General features: G+C 51.1%; 5 protein-coding genes across 5 annotated transcripts; 3 read left to right on the forward strand and 2 right to left on the reverse strand.

Moving 5' to 3' along the window:
• Positions 1 to 507: 507 nt before the first annotated feature.
• Positions 508 to 6,810, forward strand: GT037_009636 (structural maintenance of chromosomes protein 1; the record flags this gene model as incomplete). Its single annotated transcript, XM_038934683.1, has 6 exons — positions 508 to 562; positions 610 to 3,731; positions 3,781 to 4,489; positions 4,537 to 4,619; positions 4,957 to 5,256; positions 5,323 to 6,810. Coding segments are annotated over 6 exons (5,757 nt in total), but the record flags the coding sequence as incomplete, so codon positions are not given.
• A 1,417-nt stretch (positions 6,811 to 8,227) lies between these two features.
• Positions 8,228 to 9,905, forward strand: GT037_009637 (uncharacterized protein; the record flags this gene model as incomplete). Its single annotated transcript, XM_038934684.1, has 3 exons — positions 8,228 to 8,239; positions 8,304 to 8,586; positions 8,728 to 9,905. The coding sequence occupies 3 exons, from the start codon at positions 8,228 to 8,230 to the stop codon at positions 9,903 to 9,905; spliced, it is 1,473 nt and encodes a 490-aa protein (XP_038782485.1).
• Positions 9,906 to 10,349: 444 nt separating this feature from the next.
• Positions 10,350 to 11,411, reverse strand: GT037_009638 (uncharacterized protein; the record flags this gene model as incomplete). The annotated part of the gene is made up of 1 exon (XM_038934685.1): positions 10,350 to 11,411. The coding sequence occupies one exon, from the start codon at positions 11,409 to 11,411 to the stop codon at positions 10,350 to 10,352; it is 1,062 nt and encodes a 353-aa protein (XP_038782486.1).
• Positions 11,412 to 12,707: 1,296 nt separating this feature from the next.
• Positions 12,708 to 13,259, reverse strand: GT037_009639 (uncharacterized protein; the record flags this gene model as incomplete). The annotated part of the gene is made up of 1 exon (XM_038934686.1): positions 12,708 to 13,259. One exon carries the CDS (start codon positions 13,257 to 13,259, stop codon positions 12,708 to 12,710), a length of 552 nt encoding a protein of 183 aa, XP_038782487.1.
• A 1,175-nt stretch (positions 13,260 to 14,434) lies between these two features.
• Positions 14,435 to 17,842, forward strand: GT037_009640 (uncharacterized protein; the record flags this gene model as incomplete). Its single annotated transcript, XM_038934687.1, has 3 exons — positions 14,435 to 15,254; positions 15,302 to 15,600; positions 17,681 to 17,842. The coding sequence occupies 3 exons, from the start codon at positions 14,435 to 14,437 to the stop codon at positions 17,840 to 17,842; spliced, it is 1,281 nt and encodes a 426-aa protein (XP_038782488.1).
• Positions 17,843 to 18,662: the final 820 nt, after the last annotated feature.

An 18,662-nucleotide genomic window follows, 5' to 3' on the forward strand; every position in this document is an offset into this window, starting at 1 on the left:
GTGGAGGTGGTTTGCTTAGAATAGATCTAGTCAGACCCTATGCTCTCATGACAATGCGAGTGATGTGCGGGGTTCCTGAATCGTGCTCTTCTGCCAGTGTCGGTGCCTCTGGGGGAAAAGTCGTGGGTGAATGCAAGCTGGTGATTGGCAAGCTTCACAACGTCATGGCAGGCACCTGGGGCATGCAAACTGAGGACGGTCACGAGGAAAGGCGGTTCTGGGAAGGATGTTGGACTAAGGAGGCGCAAGATACCGACAGACTCGGGCAGATGTAGGGAAGTATTGTGTATAGGGCCAAGTCGGTGTGGTCAGCTCCCCTGCCTGCGTATCGGCCATGGTTTCGTCACCGCGGCCCACATGCCAGTGCATATCGGCACTAGCACGCTTTGGGTCCAAGGCTCAACGCGTCTGTGGACGCGCTCCAACACGACGAGAAGGACGGGCAGGCCCACCCCGCGACCACCAACCCGCCCAACACCACTTCACCACAGCGCATTCGCCGCATAGGTGTCGCGCAACTCGACCGCCATCATGGGAAAGCTGGTGCGGCTCGAGATATACAGTAGGTACCCAGACACGCAGTTGTTTGCACTCACTGAACATGCGCAGACTTCAAGTCCTACCGCGGACGCCATACCCTCCTCTTCGGCGACTCGTACTTTACATCCATCATCGGCCCCAATGGATCCGGAAAGTCGAACAGCATGGACGCCATCTCCTTCGTCCTGGGAGTCAGGTCGTCCCATCTACGGTCCGAGAAGTTGAAGGACATGGTCTACCGTGGCAGGATCATCCAAGAAGCTAGGATCAATGCCGATGGCACCGTAACTGGAGCCGACGGCGATGCGGGTGGCGGCGACGCGAATGGTAATTCCAATGGCGACTCGCAGGACAACGGCGATTCGCAAGCCAGCACCCAGCGCAACGACCCACAGAACGCCTGGGTCAAGGCCGTCTTTGAGGATGATGCTGAGCAGACACACGAGTGGCAGCGTACCATTACGAGCTCTGGCTCAAGCGAGTACCGCATTAACAATCGGGTCGTCACTCAGAAACAGTACGGCGAGGCGCTCGAGGAGCACAGCATTTTGGTCAAGGCGAGGAACTTCCTCGTCTTCCAGGGTGATGTCGAAAAATTGGCGACGACAGCACCAGAACAGCTCACACTGCAAGTCGAGCGCATTTCCGGCAGTCTGGAGCAGAAGGCCGAGTACGATCGCCTGAAGGAAGAGTCAGAGGCCGCCACCGAGGACAACGCGAAACATCTGCACGAGCGTCGCGGTATCAATGGAGAACTCAAGACATACCAGGAACAAAAAGCCGAAGCCGACGAATACGAGAAGAAGCTTGCCGAGCGCGATGAAGCCATTGTCACCAAGAATCTTTGGAAGCTCTATCTAGACCAGCAGGTTATGGAGAAGGCGCGGAACAAGATTGCCAGTCATCAAGAGGAGCTCAAAGAGCACAAGCGCAGCGTCGAAAAGTACCACCAGAGACACGAGGCGGAAAGGCAGGCCGAGGCTAAGATCAGGCGAGATCTTACCAAGACGGACCGCAACACCAAAGCTAAGGAGAAGGAGATTGAAGATGCCTCCAACGAGCTCGCACCCATCGAAGAGAAGATCCGACTGTCCAACGAGACGCGCCGAAAGTACGAGAGCAGACTTGACGAACTCCGAAAGAAGCGCGACGCAGAAAAGAAGGCAGTCGAAAAGTGCCAGAAGGATCTTGATCTGGTGCAAAAGGCCGAGAAGAAATGGGAGGATGACTTCAAGGCTGCTGCTCAGAATCAAGGTCGTGAGCTTTCCGAGCAGGATCTCCAAGAGTACGGTCGACTGCGCAGCGACGTTACGAAGCGGACACACGGAGATCAGATGCAGATAGACAAGCTCAGGCGGGAGGTCGAGACGGACAGGGATCAAGTCAAGAATCTCCAGCAGAGCGTCGACAGCCATGAAAAAGCTATTGAAAAGCTGAATGCAGACATCAGTAAGCTCGAGGAACGCCAGCAAGCCTCCAAGACACAGATCAGGGATCTCGAAAGTGCAAGAGCCGCCAAACAGCAGGAACTTGACAGGCTTCAGGCCGACCGAAAGCAGATCGAGATGCAGTACTACGAGAAGAATCAGCTGCTACAAGAGGTTCTGAAGCAGCTTAGTATTGTAGAAGGTAGCCGTCGAGAGTCAAGGAAGCAGCAAGAGGCCCGCAGGACCATTGATCGCTTGAAAACTCGCTTCGGATCCGAGAAAGTACACGGTCGTTACAAGGATCTCATCACGCCAAAGATGCAAAAGTATCGCAAGGCCATCGGTCGCGTGCTCGGACACCAGATGGATACCGTCATTGTCGACACGGAAGCTACTGCCAAATCTTGCATCGAGTACCTCAAGGCAGAACGCATTGGAGTCATGTCTTTCAACCCGTTGGACTCTATCCAGATCCAGGCAGTAGACCCTCAGCTGAAGGGTATGCACGAAGGCATGCGACTTGCCATAGACTGTATCAACTACGAGCCCAAGCATGAGCGAGCAATGACTGCCGCCTGTGGTAACACCATGATCTGTAATACGGAGAAGCTCGCGAAAGAGCTCAGATATCAAAGGCGCATCGAGGTTAAAGCGGTCACCCTGGATGGACGTGTCATTGGTAAGGGTGGAACACAGACAGGTGGTGAGCTTGACCGCGATGACGATTCTAGCGAACAACAATGGGATGAGCGATCTTACCAGGCCCTGCTAGACAAGAAAAACAGATACGAAGAGGAGCTTCGTGCCCTTCCCAAGCAGGACCGACAGTACACCCAAGAACAAGCTCTCCAGGTCGAGCTACTAGACTTGGAGGAGCAAATCACCCGAGCAAAAGAGGAAGCCCGAGCGCTTGGACGTAATATCGACAGCTTGAAGAAGGAGCTGGCGCATCACAAGAGTGAGCTGAAGGGAGTTCGTCCCAATTACGAAAAGCAGGCACAACGGTTACAGAACCGAGAGGCAGAACTCGAGAGCTACCAAGACTCAGTGAACCAGGTCAATGATCAGGTATTCGCCGCATTCTGCCAACGGCTCGGTTACGAGTCTATACGCGACTACGAAGCCCAACAGGGTACGGTCCAGCAAGAAGCAGCTGAGAAGCGTCTCGAGTTTAGCAAGCAGCGTAGCAGGCTTCAATATCTAATGAAGCAGGTTGACTCATCCCACAGAGGTGTTGAAGAGCGCCTCAAGCAAGCAGAGGAGGAGATCAAGCGCAAGACTGCCGATATCAGTGAGCTCGAAGCTAAGCAAGAAGAGCTGCAAAATGCCCGAGACGTTCTCCAGGCCGAGTTGGAAACGCTACAGGACCAGCGTACCCGTTTAGAGCAGAAGTTGGCTGAACGAGTTGCGGCTGTCAAGGAGGCACGACGCACCCTGGACCAGCGCAACGAAAAGGTCAAGAACGTGCTGAAGGAGGTCGACGAAGAAGACGCAAAGATCAAATCGAGCGCGACGAACCGCTACAACGTTCTTAAGGAGTGTCGAGTGAACGAGATCAAGATTCCGCTTACAGAAGACTCAAAGCCACTGACGTCGCTACCGATGACCGACATGCCGCGACCAGACGCCGATGCTATGGATGTTGACGAGGACACTGATTCGACCCAAATACAGCCTGCAGAAGTGGACGACTACGGTATCGACGTCGACTTTGACGAGCTAGACGAGGAGTTGAAGACAGAAATTGTTGAGATACTCGAAACTGTGAGTACTGAAGCTGATTTTTAGCTGAGACATTGCTGATAACATGTAGGAGGACGAACAAGATGACCGTGTAAAATCCCAGAAGCTCAAGGCTGCTGAATCCAAGTTGACTGATGTGATTGCAAACCTCGAGACCGACATCAACAAGGCTACACCTAACATGCGCGCCGCCGAGCGTCTCGCTGCAACAGAAACACGTCTCAAGGCTATAGATGAGGCGTTCGCCGAGACACGCAAGCGCGCAGCGGCTGCAAAGAAGGCGTTCGAGGAAGTCAAGACGAGACGCTACGATCTGTTCATGAAGGCATTCAACCACATTTCCGAGAATATCGGCGGCACCTACAAGGATCTGACCAAATCGCCACAATTCCCTCTAGGAGGGCAGGCCTACCTCGACATGGAAGACAGCACAGAGCCGTATCTAGCAGGTCTCAAATACCACGCCATGCCGCCGCTCAAGCGTTTCCGTGACATGGAGCATTTATCAGGTGGTGAGAAGACCATTGCTGCATTGGCTCTGCTGTTTGCGATCCACAGCTATCAACCTTCGCCATTCTTTGTCCTCGACGAGGTGGACGCTGCACTGGACAACGTCAATGTTAGTCGGGTTGCCAAGTACGTCCGCGAACATGCTAGTCCGGGTATGCAATTTATTGTCATTTCCTTGAAGGCAGGCTTCTTCCAGGAGAGTGAGACACTGGTGGGCGTTATGCGGGATCAGGGTAAGATGACGAGCAAGTACCTCAGTCTAGACGTAAGTTACTCCCTTTGTGCGGAAAGGAAACATTTGCTAACGCTGTTCCAGTTGCGGAGATATCAACCTGCTTAGTCTTTCGGAATGAAAGCGCAACGATCCTGCGGCGTCTAATGATGATCGTCTTTCATGAAGTGTGCACATAATACCTTGTTGCCTTTTTCCAGCCATCGTCTCATTTGTGGATGTCGCATAACTAGTGTAGTTCATTGTGTTACAATAACGTTCTCACTCGCATCACAATCAATTCTTGCATGTTCACATAACGCGTTCACGTTAACGCGACGTCCCGTGACTTATTGAAACGACCTGCCTATCTTATCCAGCCCCACTCACGGACATAACGCGGCTGAATAGCTATCATAGCAGCTATGCTTGAAGCTTATAAATTATTGCCATGACAACATGTCGCTATGGAGATTCCTGAATGTGAGTCATAGTTTGGCTGTTCGCGACTCTATATCTTGAAAGTTCAAGCTTTCAACGGTCCGACGTTGCATGCACAACCCTGACCCCGCCATCATGACCCCAGATATTCCGCACAAGGATCGACCTGTCAAACCTGTCAGCGAAACCTCACCACTTCTGCCAAAGCCCACAGGCGACGCGCAGGTGATTGATGTTCAAACTGGCATCGCACCGGAAGGCGTACATGCTGAAGATGGAGGAGATGTTGAGCGACAGGTCAGCCATGGCGATGCGTTCAAACACCAGGGCCTGCCGGAAGTCAGAAAGCGGATGAAATATATCTTCCCAGCAATAGCTATCGGAGTAAGCTTTCTATGCCTGTCTCGTAGCTGAAATTTGCAAATACTCGAAGCTGATCAGCAAAAAAAGGTCTTCCTCTCATCGGCCGACCAAACCCTCGTCATAACGACATATGGCACCATCGGAACCGACCTGCACGCTCTGTCCTCTACATCCTGGATCGCGACAGGCTACTTCCTTACGCTATCCGCTTTCCAGCCTCTCTACGGGAAGCTCTCGGATATATTTGGTAGAAAGCAATGTTTGCTCTCCGCGTACCTGATCTTTGGGGTCGGGAGCGTGGGCTGTGGTCTTGCGAGAAACATTGGTGAGCTCGTTGCTGCAAGAGCTTTCGCTGGCGTAGGTGGTGGCGGCATGAGTGTGTGTACAAGCATACTGCTGAGCGACATTGTGAGCCTAAGGGAACGAGGGCAATGGCAGGGCTATGTCAACCTCGTGTATGCTTTCGGTGCTTCTGCTGGTGCGCCCCTCGGCGGATTGCTGGCAGATAGCATTGGTTGGCGGTGGGCGTTCCTGGCCCAGGGCCCAATGTGTGCCATGGCCTTCATTGCTGTGGCGCTTGTGCTTGAGCTTCCCAAGCAAGACCAGTCGCATTGGAAAGAGAAGGTAAAGAGGATTGACTTTCTAGGTGCAGTGATCCTGATCTTTGCCGTCTTTGGGTTACTTATCGGCCTCGATCGCGGCTCCAACGTGTCCTGGAACAATCCAATTACCATCGCCGGTCTTGCTTCTACGCCATTATTCGTCGTCTTCGTGCTTGTTGAAAAATACGTGGCGACTCATCCCTTTGCTCCTGGCCGCATCATCCTCAACAAGACACTCTTCGCATGCTATCTTTGCAACTTCTTTTCCTTTGGAGGATGGCTGGCTGCACTGTTCTTCATACCACTCTATTGGCAGGTCATGGGCGACTACAGTGCTTCGAAAGCCGGGTTATTCCTTGTTCCATCTATCATCCTTGGTGTTAGTGGCTCGCTCTTCAGCGGCTTCTATATGCGACGTACTGCGAAGTACTACTGGATCACCGTAATAGCCTATACAAATCTGATGATTGGGTTGTCATTGATCCTCCTATTCGCTGGACTCATCATGGAGAGCCTACCGGCTATGGTGGTGGCAACATGTGTATGCTCTTTCAGCAACGGCATAGGTGTCACGACTACCCTTATCGGACTCATCGCAAACGCCTCTCATACTGACCAAGCAGTTGCCACCGCTTGTTCGTACCTGTTCCGTTCTCTCGGGTCTGTCTTTGGTGTCTCCATGTGCGCAACCGCGTTTAACCAGACCCTTCGCAGATCTCTTCAAGAAAAGCTACAGGGCGACGATGCGGCCGAGATTGCAGATCGTGTCAGAGCTGGATTGGCTTACTACAAGGGTCTGGATCCGGCACTCAAGAGCATCGTCAAGGAGTGCTATGGACAGGCTACCAGGGCAGCGTTGTGCGTGGGTATCGTCCTTGTTGCTGGGAGCGCCATCTTCGCGTGGTTCATCAAAGAAAAGAGCCTGGAGGATAGTAAGAGTAGGAGTGCTGATCCTGAGATAGCCGAGGAGTGAAGCAGGGGAGTCCTGAGAACGTACGAAAAAGCTCGCTTTTGTTATACGATTAGCATTGGTTGCACACTCCACCATGACGATTGGATGCCAAAGGTTAGCTTCTTCGTAAGCCGTTTCAGAGCGTTGGATTCGACGGATCTGATTTCCGGGCTTGGTCTCGGTGTGTTCAAGCTGGCGAGTTGCTGTCGACTCTGGACTCACCGCTTGGTGCTGGGCAAACATGACTCTACATCACAGTGAAGCGGGGATTTCACGACAGTGTCTCGGAGATTCGACATCCAGGACTGAAATGCAGGTTGATTGTGTAATAAAACAGCAAGAATCTCACTACCTAGCTGTCTTTTCTGATGCGTCAACTGACTGTATCTGTAACACGTGAAATCGTAAGCAAATCTGACGTGCAAATTCTCCTTGCTCCTACGTCCTGCATCCGGGTAAGTACTCCAACCCTGTATCACTCAACATGGAGAAGTACATGGATATTAAAACTTCCGGTGGTTGAGCTCGATAATGTGACAACGAGCGACAGGAGGCACTAGCGGCACGCTAACGAAAGCGATGGTGGAGAGCCGCCACGATCCCAACCCATAGTCACACAGTTACCTTCGCTCCAGATTACACGATGGCGCCCAAAACAAAGACCCGATCTAAAAGGCCCGTCTTCGCACCACTCGAGCAGTCGTCGCGGGAAGCGCGTAGCTGATCGCGCACTGCGCTTCTTGAATACCCGATGACGTGTTCCGACACCGCATTCCTCAAGCGCGTGTTCCAATGCAGCGACGAAGCACATGCACGATACAGTCACTTCAATAGTTCGGCCGCTCTGACCGCTTCCACGATGCTTGGCTTTGATGAAAAATGGGATTTCGAGGCTGTGGGCAAACCCACCCTACAATGGACCGTTTGAGTATGACACAACCCGTGATACCCGCATTCGGCTCTTATCATACCCACTCTGACCCAGAGAAGTAATGCGACGCATCCACCCCGCGGGCTGTATGCATGTCACACCCACACTTCGTCCCAATGGCGCTACACCTGACAATGACGTCAAGCTCCATGCGGGTACGTTCCTGGCGCGGCCCGTAGCCGTCGGTATTCCAATCAAAACATCGGAGGGGCACCAATGGCGCGGTGCCAGCTGTACAAGCCATCATCAAGCATGAGGCAATTCACAAGAGTAGGGCTTGGGTGGAGAAAGCATCCGTTCCGGAGCTTATTGAAGGGGTCTGAGTGTGAGGCGTGGGGCGTCGGTAGTAGAACCCTTGTGGTGCCTAGAATCGGGCTCTAAAGCTACGTTCCTTTTAAGCTATCTAGTCCGGACCGCTTTTCTCCTTTTCGCTACGAGTCAGGTTGGCCTGGTCTTATATCTGGGAAAGCAGGATCACGAGAGAACAGATAAACTGCAGGTTTCATGATGAGTATCGCTGTAAGCTGTATTCGGCCCGTATGCAACGGCATATCGTGTATTGACATGTACTGATGCCATACAGAACCCTACCGTCGATCCTGTGCATATTGTGCAAGCTCTGGTGGACACACTCTTGGATGTGTTCGATGCTACGAGAGATCTGTACGAAACCCTGACGGTCAAGGAGCAGAGGGACTATGAACAGAATCTACGCAGCAAAGGCTACCCTGCCTCCAGGAGGATCGAGTACGTGAAAGATGAACGCCTTGGTAGCGACGAAGCTATCGTTACGGATAAGGCGGTAGTCACACGGCAATTTGATATTGGGTACCAAACCATTGGGGTTGAGTTTGCTGAGGGTGATGGTAAGCTTGCTCTTTCTTATGGCGTGATCAGGTAGATGGGTTTGCCGCTCACGCCCAACAACGTTGCTGCATCTCGAATTAACGCGCATTATACTTCTGGAAACTCCATCTAGATCAGTGGGCTAACAGGGTACATAACAGTGATTGCGCATACAGCTCTCCAGTCGCAAATCATCACTCTTCAGAGTGTGTTGGTGACGACATTCCTCTACGGACCTACCTCCGGTGAGCCTATCGCAAATCAGCTGGCCAGCATCAACACAGCGTCAAGGGTAGCTGCTGCAACGTGTGTCGAGATACTGGCTGCTTTGCAAGAACGCCAACAAGATGAACGACCACTCACACCACGGTCGATGCATTCATTCACGGCGCGCTCAAGTCCAAACAATGCGCCATCCCACGTCTCTTCTCACCATACGTCTTATGTACCATCGCACGCTCCATCCCACCATGCTTCTCGAGCACTGTCTCGAGCACCATCCAACGCAACATCTCGCACACGATCTCGGGCGAAATCTCTGACAGCATCCCACGCGCCCTCTCATGCCCCGTCTTATGCACCTTCACATATGCAGTCCCATGCACCATCTCGTGCGTTGACTCTTCAACCCGGTACTACTGCTCCCAGCTCGACTTCCACAGCTCTGGTGAAGCATGAACCACGGTCCCGCAGTTCACATATGCGAAGCAGCAGCCCTGTCAACACGACGGTACTCACATGGCGTGACAACGTCGAACCAGAACCCTCTATCACTGACGCTACCTCGATGACAGGTCCTACCCTGGCGTCCAGGTCTAACAACCTATACTGCGTGTACGCCTACGACCTCCAGCGATCTCCCACCCAACAACTATCACCTAGCATAACATCAGACAGGGATCCATATTGTCCGCACTGCAAGGGCGCACTTCACCTCTCACCAGGAAAAGCATGGGAGATATCCAAATGGGCCGGTGACACGGAACGAACCTTTCAAGTCCAAAACCGTTTTGTCGTCAAGTGCCACCGTGATGGTCCTGATGGCCAATACTGCTGCGTCATATGCTCCAAGTACGCCGAATCAGACACCGTTTGCGGCGATGTCAAGGCTCTCATTAAACATCTCTCGGATGACCACGACGTTCGTGAGCTCAAGCATGAAGAAGATATCATGGAAGTCATCGAGCAGCCTGGGAGTCGCAGGGATAGCGGACTTGGCTTTGCTTCTGCAAAGGGTAGCAGGAGGAGTGCTAGTTTGGCATCGGGGAGGAGGAGGAAGAGCTTGCCCGCGTATGATCGCGAAGTTGACGTCTTTGACGTGAGGTCCTCAAGGAGGTAGTTTGTGCATCGATTTACTTGCGTGCGGCATTTCTACGTGCCCATTCTTTCATCGTCTAGCTTCTCTGGACTTGTACTATCATCAAAAATGTCCCAAATGGGTTCTCACTTCGTAGAGTGGCCGGCCCTTCAGCGGTTGTGCCGATGATTATGTGTTCTGTAATGTGACAGAGTCTTAGTGTAATATCGATTGCCATAATATACAGGAACTGAATCATGCTTTTGCTTGGGATATCGAGCTTGCTATCTAAGTCACTCCAAAATCGGGTGCCAGACATGTTCGAAGAGATGCGAGGCCCATACTGTGCTCATTCACCATCGTGAATGCATTCCCCAAACACAGATCTCCCCCTACCGGTTGTGTAGTATTCGCAGCTTCTCAATGCCTCATCTTTCTCAAACGTAGTCTATCTGATGGGAAATCCACGGACTAATTTCCGCATTGCTATGCCACTACTTCTGATAACACCTTCATGGCCAGCATGTGCGGAATGGGGTTGTAGGGGACGCCCGGAACGTAGCGATCAACTGGGATCCGGCGACCAGATGAAAGGTAACGGTCGAGTTTCTGTAGTCTGCGCCCACGTCGTCGTTCGTCCACTATCCTATTGAGCTTGCCTTGTGCCACCCAGATGGCTTCTTTTCGCTCGACAGTCAAAGTGATGTCGCGTGGAAGGTTGCGTAAGATGTTTCTAAGAGGGCCTTGGTCATTAACGGCGGCATCGATTCTTCTTTGGAGGGTGAAGAGGCCACTGAACGAACTCGGCTTAATAGTCTGGCCTGGATAGGTGCACAGTGCGACGATATCGATGATGCTGTCTGTCTTAGGCCCAGTCCATCTTCGATGTTTTGGAGAACTTGATGCATTCAACTCATTGCCATAGGCAGAGTCGCGCCTTGTGTCTGGGCTGTCGTCAACGGACTCGGTCTTGATGAAGATGGGTTGTGCAGCGCCTTGCCGGACTTGATGACGCTTCCCCCGCTTCCTCCTCTTGTTCTTCACCGTGGTCTGTTTCTTGGACACTACTTCGTTTGTAACCTCTCGCTCTCTCTTTGCGTCTAACGGCTGCTGCAGAGGATGTTTGTCGTCTGTGCAAACCCATTGTCGATCCGGCATAGTTTCCTGGAGTGCCTGCATCTCTGCCGTCCGTTGCTCAGGAGGTAGGATATGTGGGTGCATCACTGGAGGGTTAGTTTGTGAGGCGAGTGAGGTCGTTGGGATGCGAGTAGGCGTTGTGTTGTTGTTACCCTGCTGCCTTGCGTTTGCAGGAAGGCGCGCATTTGGACCCTTCGTCACAACTGGTAATGACACTGCGTGTACCTCTGAGCAGACGCGTCTTGTTGCTTTGTCTCTGAGTCCTGCGAGCTTCTCGCGTTGCAAAACCACTTTCGATTTCCTGATTCTCTGCTTCTTTTCCTTTCCCCGTCCACTCCGTACTGCTGGGCTACCTACCATCTTCTGCACAGCGGCCGCATATGGAGGAAAGTTCGCAGAAGAAGCCGCCATTGGGTTTGTTTGGACTCGCGGTATGCAGCGAAATGAACGCGTTCATTGTGAACAATGGCTTCTTGTTATTTGAGAATCTTCTGTCTCCTCCAAGACGTGACGCGACGCGCCATTTTAGATACACGCGTAACAAAGCCAACCCGAGAGGTACACTTGATACAGTTCGGCTGACGGCCAAGCTAGCGAATCGGGAACAGGAAAGAGATGCGAGGGGGAACGAGGAGATCGATTATGGAACTTACACAACATAAGTCGGAAAATCAAACCTCCTCAAAGTGCGCAACACCACAGTTGTTGACTCTCTGTGAAGCGTGGGCATGTCGAAACCCCACGTTGAGCATCGCGACACTTCGCTGTGAGGTGCGCGCCCGCATATCCGCATTTTGCTTTTTCTTGTCCGGGCTTATTCTTCAAGCTTTCTTGTCAGACGACCAAATTCTGCTTCTTTTGTACCGATATTCGGTGATGTTGCTTTTACTTTCTTTGGATAAAACCACTGATTGCAACATCGCAGTGGGTACAATAGTTCGCGAAGCTAAACCATGGTGACGTCATTACTTCCAACCCGAGTGGCAGCTTACCACATCTCAAACAAAATCACAACGAACAGCTACCCAAGTATTCTCTGGTTCGAAGATATTTCCATTTAGCGAGGCTCAAACCCCTTTCAACGTCGCTCCCGATCCCGTCACCTTGCTGCTCCGATTCTGCTGCACTAGTTTTCTAGTTCTCTCCCTATCGAAGCAAGAGTCGCATACCCCTTAGGACGCTCTGTTTTTTGTAGGCTTGACAAGATGAGGGGTGACAGAAAACTGCACATGAACATAAACTACTCGGAAGTCTGCAACATTGCTGAGGTCCTTTGAGCTTCCGCCACATCTCGATAAGCTGCAATTCCCTGAAAATACATCACTCTGGGGTATCTCAGATCCTCTTTAGCAAAATGAGAAAGGAAGGAAACACCAGGGCTCGAACAGGTAGCAACGTGCTGTTGTCATTGACTGCATCGTACGTGCCAATCTGAGTAGAAGCAGACCCTTCATCTTTACACTCGTTCAGCTTTCCCTCTATATGGCATCCTTGAATATTACCCATGTGGGTGTGCACATATCAAAGGAAAAAAAACGGGTAAAACACTGGTTGATTTGACTTGGGATGGTAACCAAACTATATATCCAAAGTCTGTAAAGCCGCGTGATCCTCCTCTTCAGTAACGTGGATCTCTTCCCTGTCTAGAGCAATAGACTTCCTCAAATCGAGAGCATGTCCGCTCATCGCATCCTCCCCTTTTCATTGTTATGTATCAATCCGCAGAGTCTCGCGATCCGCCGCACTAAAAGAGATCTTCACCCGTACCCATTGCAACTGTGCCAACAGACTGTTAGTCTCCACCCACATAGATCTCGCTATGAGAGACCCCTCTATCGACTCAGCAAGATCTAGTGGTGGCAGGGTGAGAATTGTCCAGCCATCGCTATCATACCACGTTCGACCAGCATGCTGAGACGTCGATGTTGAAGGTGTCCTTTTGACAACGCTTTCACTTCCTCCCTGACCCTGCAATTTACTTTCGAGAACAGCCATATCGAGGACCTTTTGGGCATCATAGACCCTTTGCTTTTGTTGTATGTTCAACTGTATGGACTTGGGTATACTGAGCAGAATTCGGAGCGATGGCCCAATGCCGGCTATAGCATTGTCGACTCGGGTTTGTAGCACAGTGAGCTCTCGGACCTCGTGGTTGGAAAGACCACGGTTATGCGGTGTTAAGAGAGCGTGGACGTTGATAGGAGAAGAGGAACGGAAGGGGCCACAGTGGGAAGCTTTCGGTCCTGTTGGAATAACCATGGCTGGTGGTAAGCTCTCGGAAAAGGTATCGCGTCGTGATTCGTGATGGGAGAGAGTAATCCAGTTCGACGCTTGATCTTTTGCCCATGAGCAAACCGTGCAGTCGTCTTGCCTAAGAAACTCACTTTCGATATGCCTTCCTTCCCCGACTCTTCTCTTAGCCATGATTCTTTGTTCATCCTCGTACTCGTCTCTGACTCGCGATGTACGGGCAATATCTACACGCTGCTCTGGGGATAGTTTCCGCTTGTCAGCCTGACGAATTAGTTCTGCGCTCATACCAATCTGCGCTCAGATCTTGCGATTGAAAATTAGTACTAATAATAACAATAGTAGGAATAGAAGGTAGTGGTCGGACAAGAGGTGAGTAACGAAATGCGCCCTATATGTATGTGTCTCGGTGGATGGCATTTTGGACTGCAACCAGAGTTCTCGACTAACATTACGTACCATGGTCTTTGGAGAGGACGAACACGATGAGGCAGCAAGTACCATGGTAACGTGCCTCAAGGAGTCGAAGCGACCTGGACATCTTTTCTCCTACTACCAATCATTTGTGTCTTCTTCTGCCCATCTCTTCCTATTTCCAAATGTCATCATTTTATTCGCCTAGAAAATCACTCGGGCTGCTTTTTGTCTCGGCAACCCTCATAGGCTTGGTGATGCTGCTCAGGTTCATGATAGGGAGTTGCCCAGATGGTCTCTGTGCGACACCCACGTGACGAGGCACTGACATAGACGCTCATCCAACCCCTTGCGCTATCACCAAACTCATCACACTACCATAAAACAAATTGCCAACTCCACTTGTTCGTCGCGACCATCTGGCGCAATCACTCGCATACGGAGGTCTGCGGAACGAGAAGAAATGTGATTGGCCCGACAAGATGCCAAGTATATTCTAGGGTTCACCTTGTGCCCTCTTCGAAACGGCTACCTCGGCTTTACTACACTACCACCAAGATGCCGTCTTAGCAGCAAACTAAATTCGTACCAAGAAGTGGTACGTCTGCTGCGCCAACGCCCAGATCAAGAGCTCCAAAATGGAAGCGTGAATGACTTCGTGGTAGGTTGCACCTGCCTCGTTCTTTTGCTCTGCTACTTTCACGGCCTCCTTTATTCTCTGCGCTCCTTCACAAGATTCATAATCTCCTCTTCTCAATGGCACTGTAGTTATGCAGAAACCTAGTCTCCTAATGCGTCATCATAGGTCATACTCCTTGCGCCGACTTCCACGATCTTCTGCATTTCGCATACTCGTCCTTCTTTATGTCCTTCTGGACTCACTACACTGCCTTTCCTTATACAGATACCAAACGGCGACAATCACTGCCCCGCCCCCACCTCGCAACACGAAGCGCGTATACATAGCCTCCCAGCACTGGAACGATGCGCGACTGCTCCGAGAACATTGGAACAACGCGCTGGTAGCGTTGGTACAAGAACTAGGCATTGAGAACGTGTTCGTATCGATTTACGAAAGTGGTAGCTATGATGACAGCAAGGCTGTGCTAGGAGAATTGGACACGGTGCTGGAAGACCTGCAAATCAGGAGGTCGATACAACTGTCTGAGACATCACATGCGGACGAGATTGCACAGCAGCCGACGGAACATGGATGGGTCAAGGCACCGGACGGGAGGGATTACAAGCGGCGTATACCATTTCTAGCGAGCATACGAAATCGTGTCCTCCAGCCCTTGGAACGTCTGACAGCTGAAGGCGAGCACTTCGATATCATACTGTTTCTCAACGACGTGGTTTTTACACCCCAAGATGTTCTGAGATTGTTGGATACAAACGGCGGAAAATACGCGGCAGCCTGCTCGATCGACTTCAAGAAGCCGCCGCAATTCTACGATACATTCGCACTCCGAGACTCGAGCGGCCATGAGGCGGTCGTACAAACCTGGCCTTATTTCAGGTCATACACCTCAAGGCATGCAGCTGAAAGATATTCGTCAATACCCGTCGCCTCTTGTTGGAATGGAATGGGTGAGGATCCTCTTCTCGCATACCCCAACTTTACTAACAAGCGCCAGTTGCCATGCCCATCGAACCCTTCGTCGCGAGCCCTCCCCTACGCTTTCGTGGCATCCCCGATTCCCTCGCGTCATCACACGTCGAAGCATCGGAATGCTGTCTGATACACGCGGATAATCCTCTTTCCCTGACTCAAGGCGTCTTCCTCAACTCCAACGTCAGAGTCGGCTACAACGGTTCCTCGTACGATGCCCTACACTTGCCAGATGCCATAATGTCTCCCTTTCAAATCCTCCTGTCAGTATGGTGGAGTCGTATCATAAGACTGATCACAACTCCTCTGTTCAAGGAACGAATTGTACGTACGAGGTTAGGAAAATGGATTGCAGAGACAAACAGCTGGGAGCGCGGCGACTTTTGTCTTGTCAACGAAATGCAGGTCCTCGTTGAAACTGGGTGGAAACACGTGTGAATGTGACGTTAAAATAAAAGTTCTTTTCCGTAAACATTTTTGCCAATATTCGTATGTGCTGATTGCCATGAGATTTCGCAAATTGCGTAAAGTGGTAACATAGACGTATCATGCGTCCTCAAGAAGGATAGGATGAAGCATCTCTATTCTTTAGATGTGCGGGATTTAGCTCCAAGAACAAGAAGAAGAGGCGGCTTCAGCATGAACTGAAATACGTTGATAACAACTTGGTATGTTTCCTCGCGCTCATACGCAGACGCTTATATGAATATATACAAAGCTTGAAGCGTAAGACGGCTTAATCTATGTCGGGACAGACTGCTATCTTCCAGGTGTCTGGTTGGTCTTGATTCGTTGTATTAGCTGCTAAGTTGAGGCCCACAAGAAGTTGTCCTAGCTATGAGACATCGAAACATGCTACGACTGCGCCATGCTTGCACATACGACTAGAACTGCCCTTGCATGTAGGAGATGAGGATGTAGCGGGTATTTAAGGCATGTAGATGCTGCAATGTAAATAGGCAACTACACAAGGCAACAATTGTGTTACAGCGGCTCCCTGCTCTTCGAGATCTTTGAGTGTAGTTGCACATGCTCTACGTACACGCTCTATGCACGCCACACCTATGAAAATACTAGGAGAATGAGATTTGATGTTGGCAGCGTCTCTTGTGGTCTACTTCCGGACAAGTGACCGCAGCCTAGGAAGATGACAACGATGATGAGGCTAGCAGAAGGAACATTAGACGCTTTGAAGGCGCAATAGGGTGGTTGAAATCTTAACAGGAAGGCCGTCTATATGCAGAATTGTATATATTAGCTCTACGAGAAGCTAGGCAAAGGACATGGCAGCAAGAAGGGATGATTGCGTAAGCAGAAGGAGATTAGGTGGAGGAGGAGATGGTAGAATAAGATGCAAAAAGGTTCGAATACACAGCTAGTATACTGTGGTACTCTACTCCGAAGCAGACGAAGGCACACTTCTCATTTACCTAGAACCTCTTGTAGTTTGAAAGAAAGATATAGCGTACCTTGAATCCGGAAAATACCTTGTGATACCTATTGGCTTCCATTTTATATTCCGAGGAAGGTAGACCCACCCGGTGGCGATTCGAACCTCGAACCCCGCTGGCGACTTGATAAAGAAAGAGAGATGTACTTACTAGCAAACCAATCCTCACCGCGTTGCCCGTGTTAGCTGAAAGTAGGGGAAATTAGAGCCTTTACATGTTCAAAAGACGTCAAAATAGATGGGTTTGGTGCGAGAGTTTGTTGAATATTAGCGAGGGAGAGACGAAGGTGACTGCCACAGGTAGCGGCAGGAGAGCGAGGATTATGTGTGTTTGGCTTTTGGTGATAGCAAAGGCAACGGCAAAGGCAACAGGGCGTAACGGTAGGCATTTGGTTCCCTTTTCTCATGTCCTCTTTGTAGTCCAATACCCCGACAAGCATCCAGCAGCTCATCAGGTCCTCATGTCCGGAACAGTACACGGTCTGATATCCTGGGTGTCTTCTACAGCTTTTAAAACGGACCTGAGTTGTATCAGGACCCAATGCATTGGCTGTCGACCTTTGACCGCACTAAGGGGCTGATCGCTCAATCGCCTGGCATTCACAAGGGCCGTGCAGTGGTTCGACAAATTTGCAGTACTCCGATGCTTACTGTGAATTGACCCCGAAGTCTCATGACCAATCTCGCAACCATGACAATCTCTGCCTCAACTAACAGGGCGCAGGCTGCAACCCTCCAATGCAAGTGGAGAGGTACTGCGATTCGGCGGCGGACCGTCTGGGAGAATACCAGGGCTTCACACCGTCAAATGCAACGAGATATTATGTTTGCCTCTAGCAGGTCTGCGGTCGTCGTGTTGAGACAGGCGCTGAAGTCGGGCTCCTCCGCGGCCTCAACACCGTGTTTGCAGCACCACTATTGCTCTGGCCAACACCGTCGGACTGACTGAGATAGATCTGCTCGACTGATGCTGCAGCAAGTCTCAATCGCCTCACTCTTGTCGACTCTCTAACTGGTCGAGCCTCTTGGAGCGCTCCCTCGATAACGGACCTCTCGCCGCAGCAGTACGTCTTCGCACAGAGATTGCGCCTAGACAGTAACACTATCGAAAATTAAGACAACAAGAAAGTCTCTTCCCAAGCCATCGAGTCACTCAAGGCCTCGCCATCGAGGCGGAGATATTCCCACGACGAGCTTGTCGCATTCCCGAAAGTCTCACGGCAACGCCTGACACTCGACACCAACAACGGCGGCGAGAAGGGAATTGGATACATTGGCTTGGTGTCGAACTTCAGGAGGACCATAGCAAGGAATGTACAAGTGCGACGCGGAGTCTGAGTAAGTGCCCCTCGCAACCTACACCCAGTAACACCTGGAGAGTAACAGATGGGTATCGGATAACTCGAGAATGGGTAACCAGGGTACAGCCCTTTTTCCTTCAATCGCAGTACTAAAGAATACAGGCTGTTGCCCTTCTCCTCATGCCGAGCTATCGTTTCGAACTGAGAAAACGTCGAATCCGAGCCGATCGTAGCACCTCACCAACAGGCCTGGATGGAATAACAGTACATCCTCAAACAACAGCTGATCAGAAAGCTGGCAACGTACCAGCCTCACGCCTGCGCATAGACTGAAGACGAGCAGGCCGAACGACAGACCATTTCTCCACTTGATCGAAAGATAACGAAGGGTTATGGCCGCAACCACAACAATGTTGAGATATACACTGGGATATGGAACAGCTCGAGCACAGGGGCGACAGGACGTTCTCAAGGAGTTCACCCGTGCACGACCGAGCCGATCGAGAATGTCGAAGTCATACTTCTGAGAGAAGGATTTCACCAGACCGCTTGGCGCTCGACAAAGGATACAAACAACAAAGGCTGCGAATTCATGACCTAGTTGGCAGTACCATCTTCCGCAGATGAGATATTGG

This window comes from Alternaria burnsii, assembly GCF_013036055.1.
Source record: "Alternaria burnsii strain CBS107.38 chromosome Unknown 725, whole genome shotgun sequence".
NCBI lineage: Eukaryota > Fungi > Ascomycota > Dothideomycetes > Pleosporales > Pleosporaceae > Alternaria > Alternaria burnsii.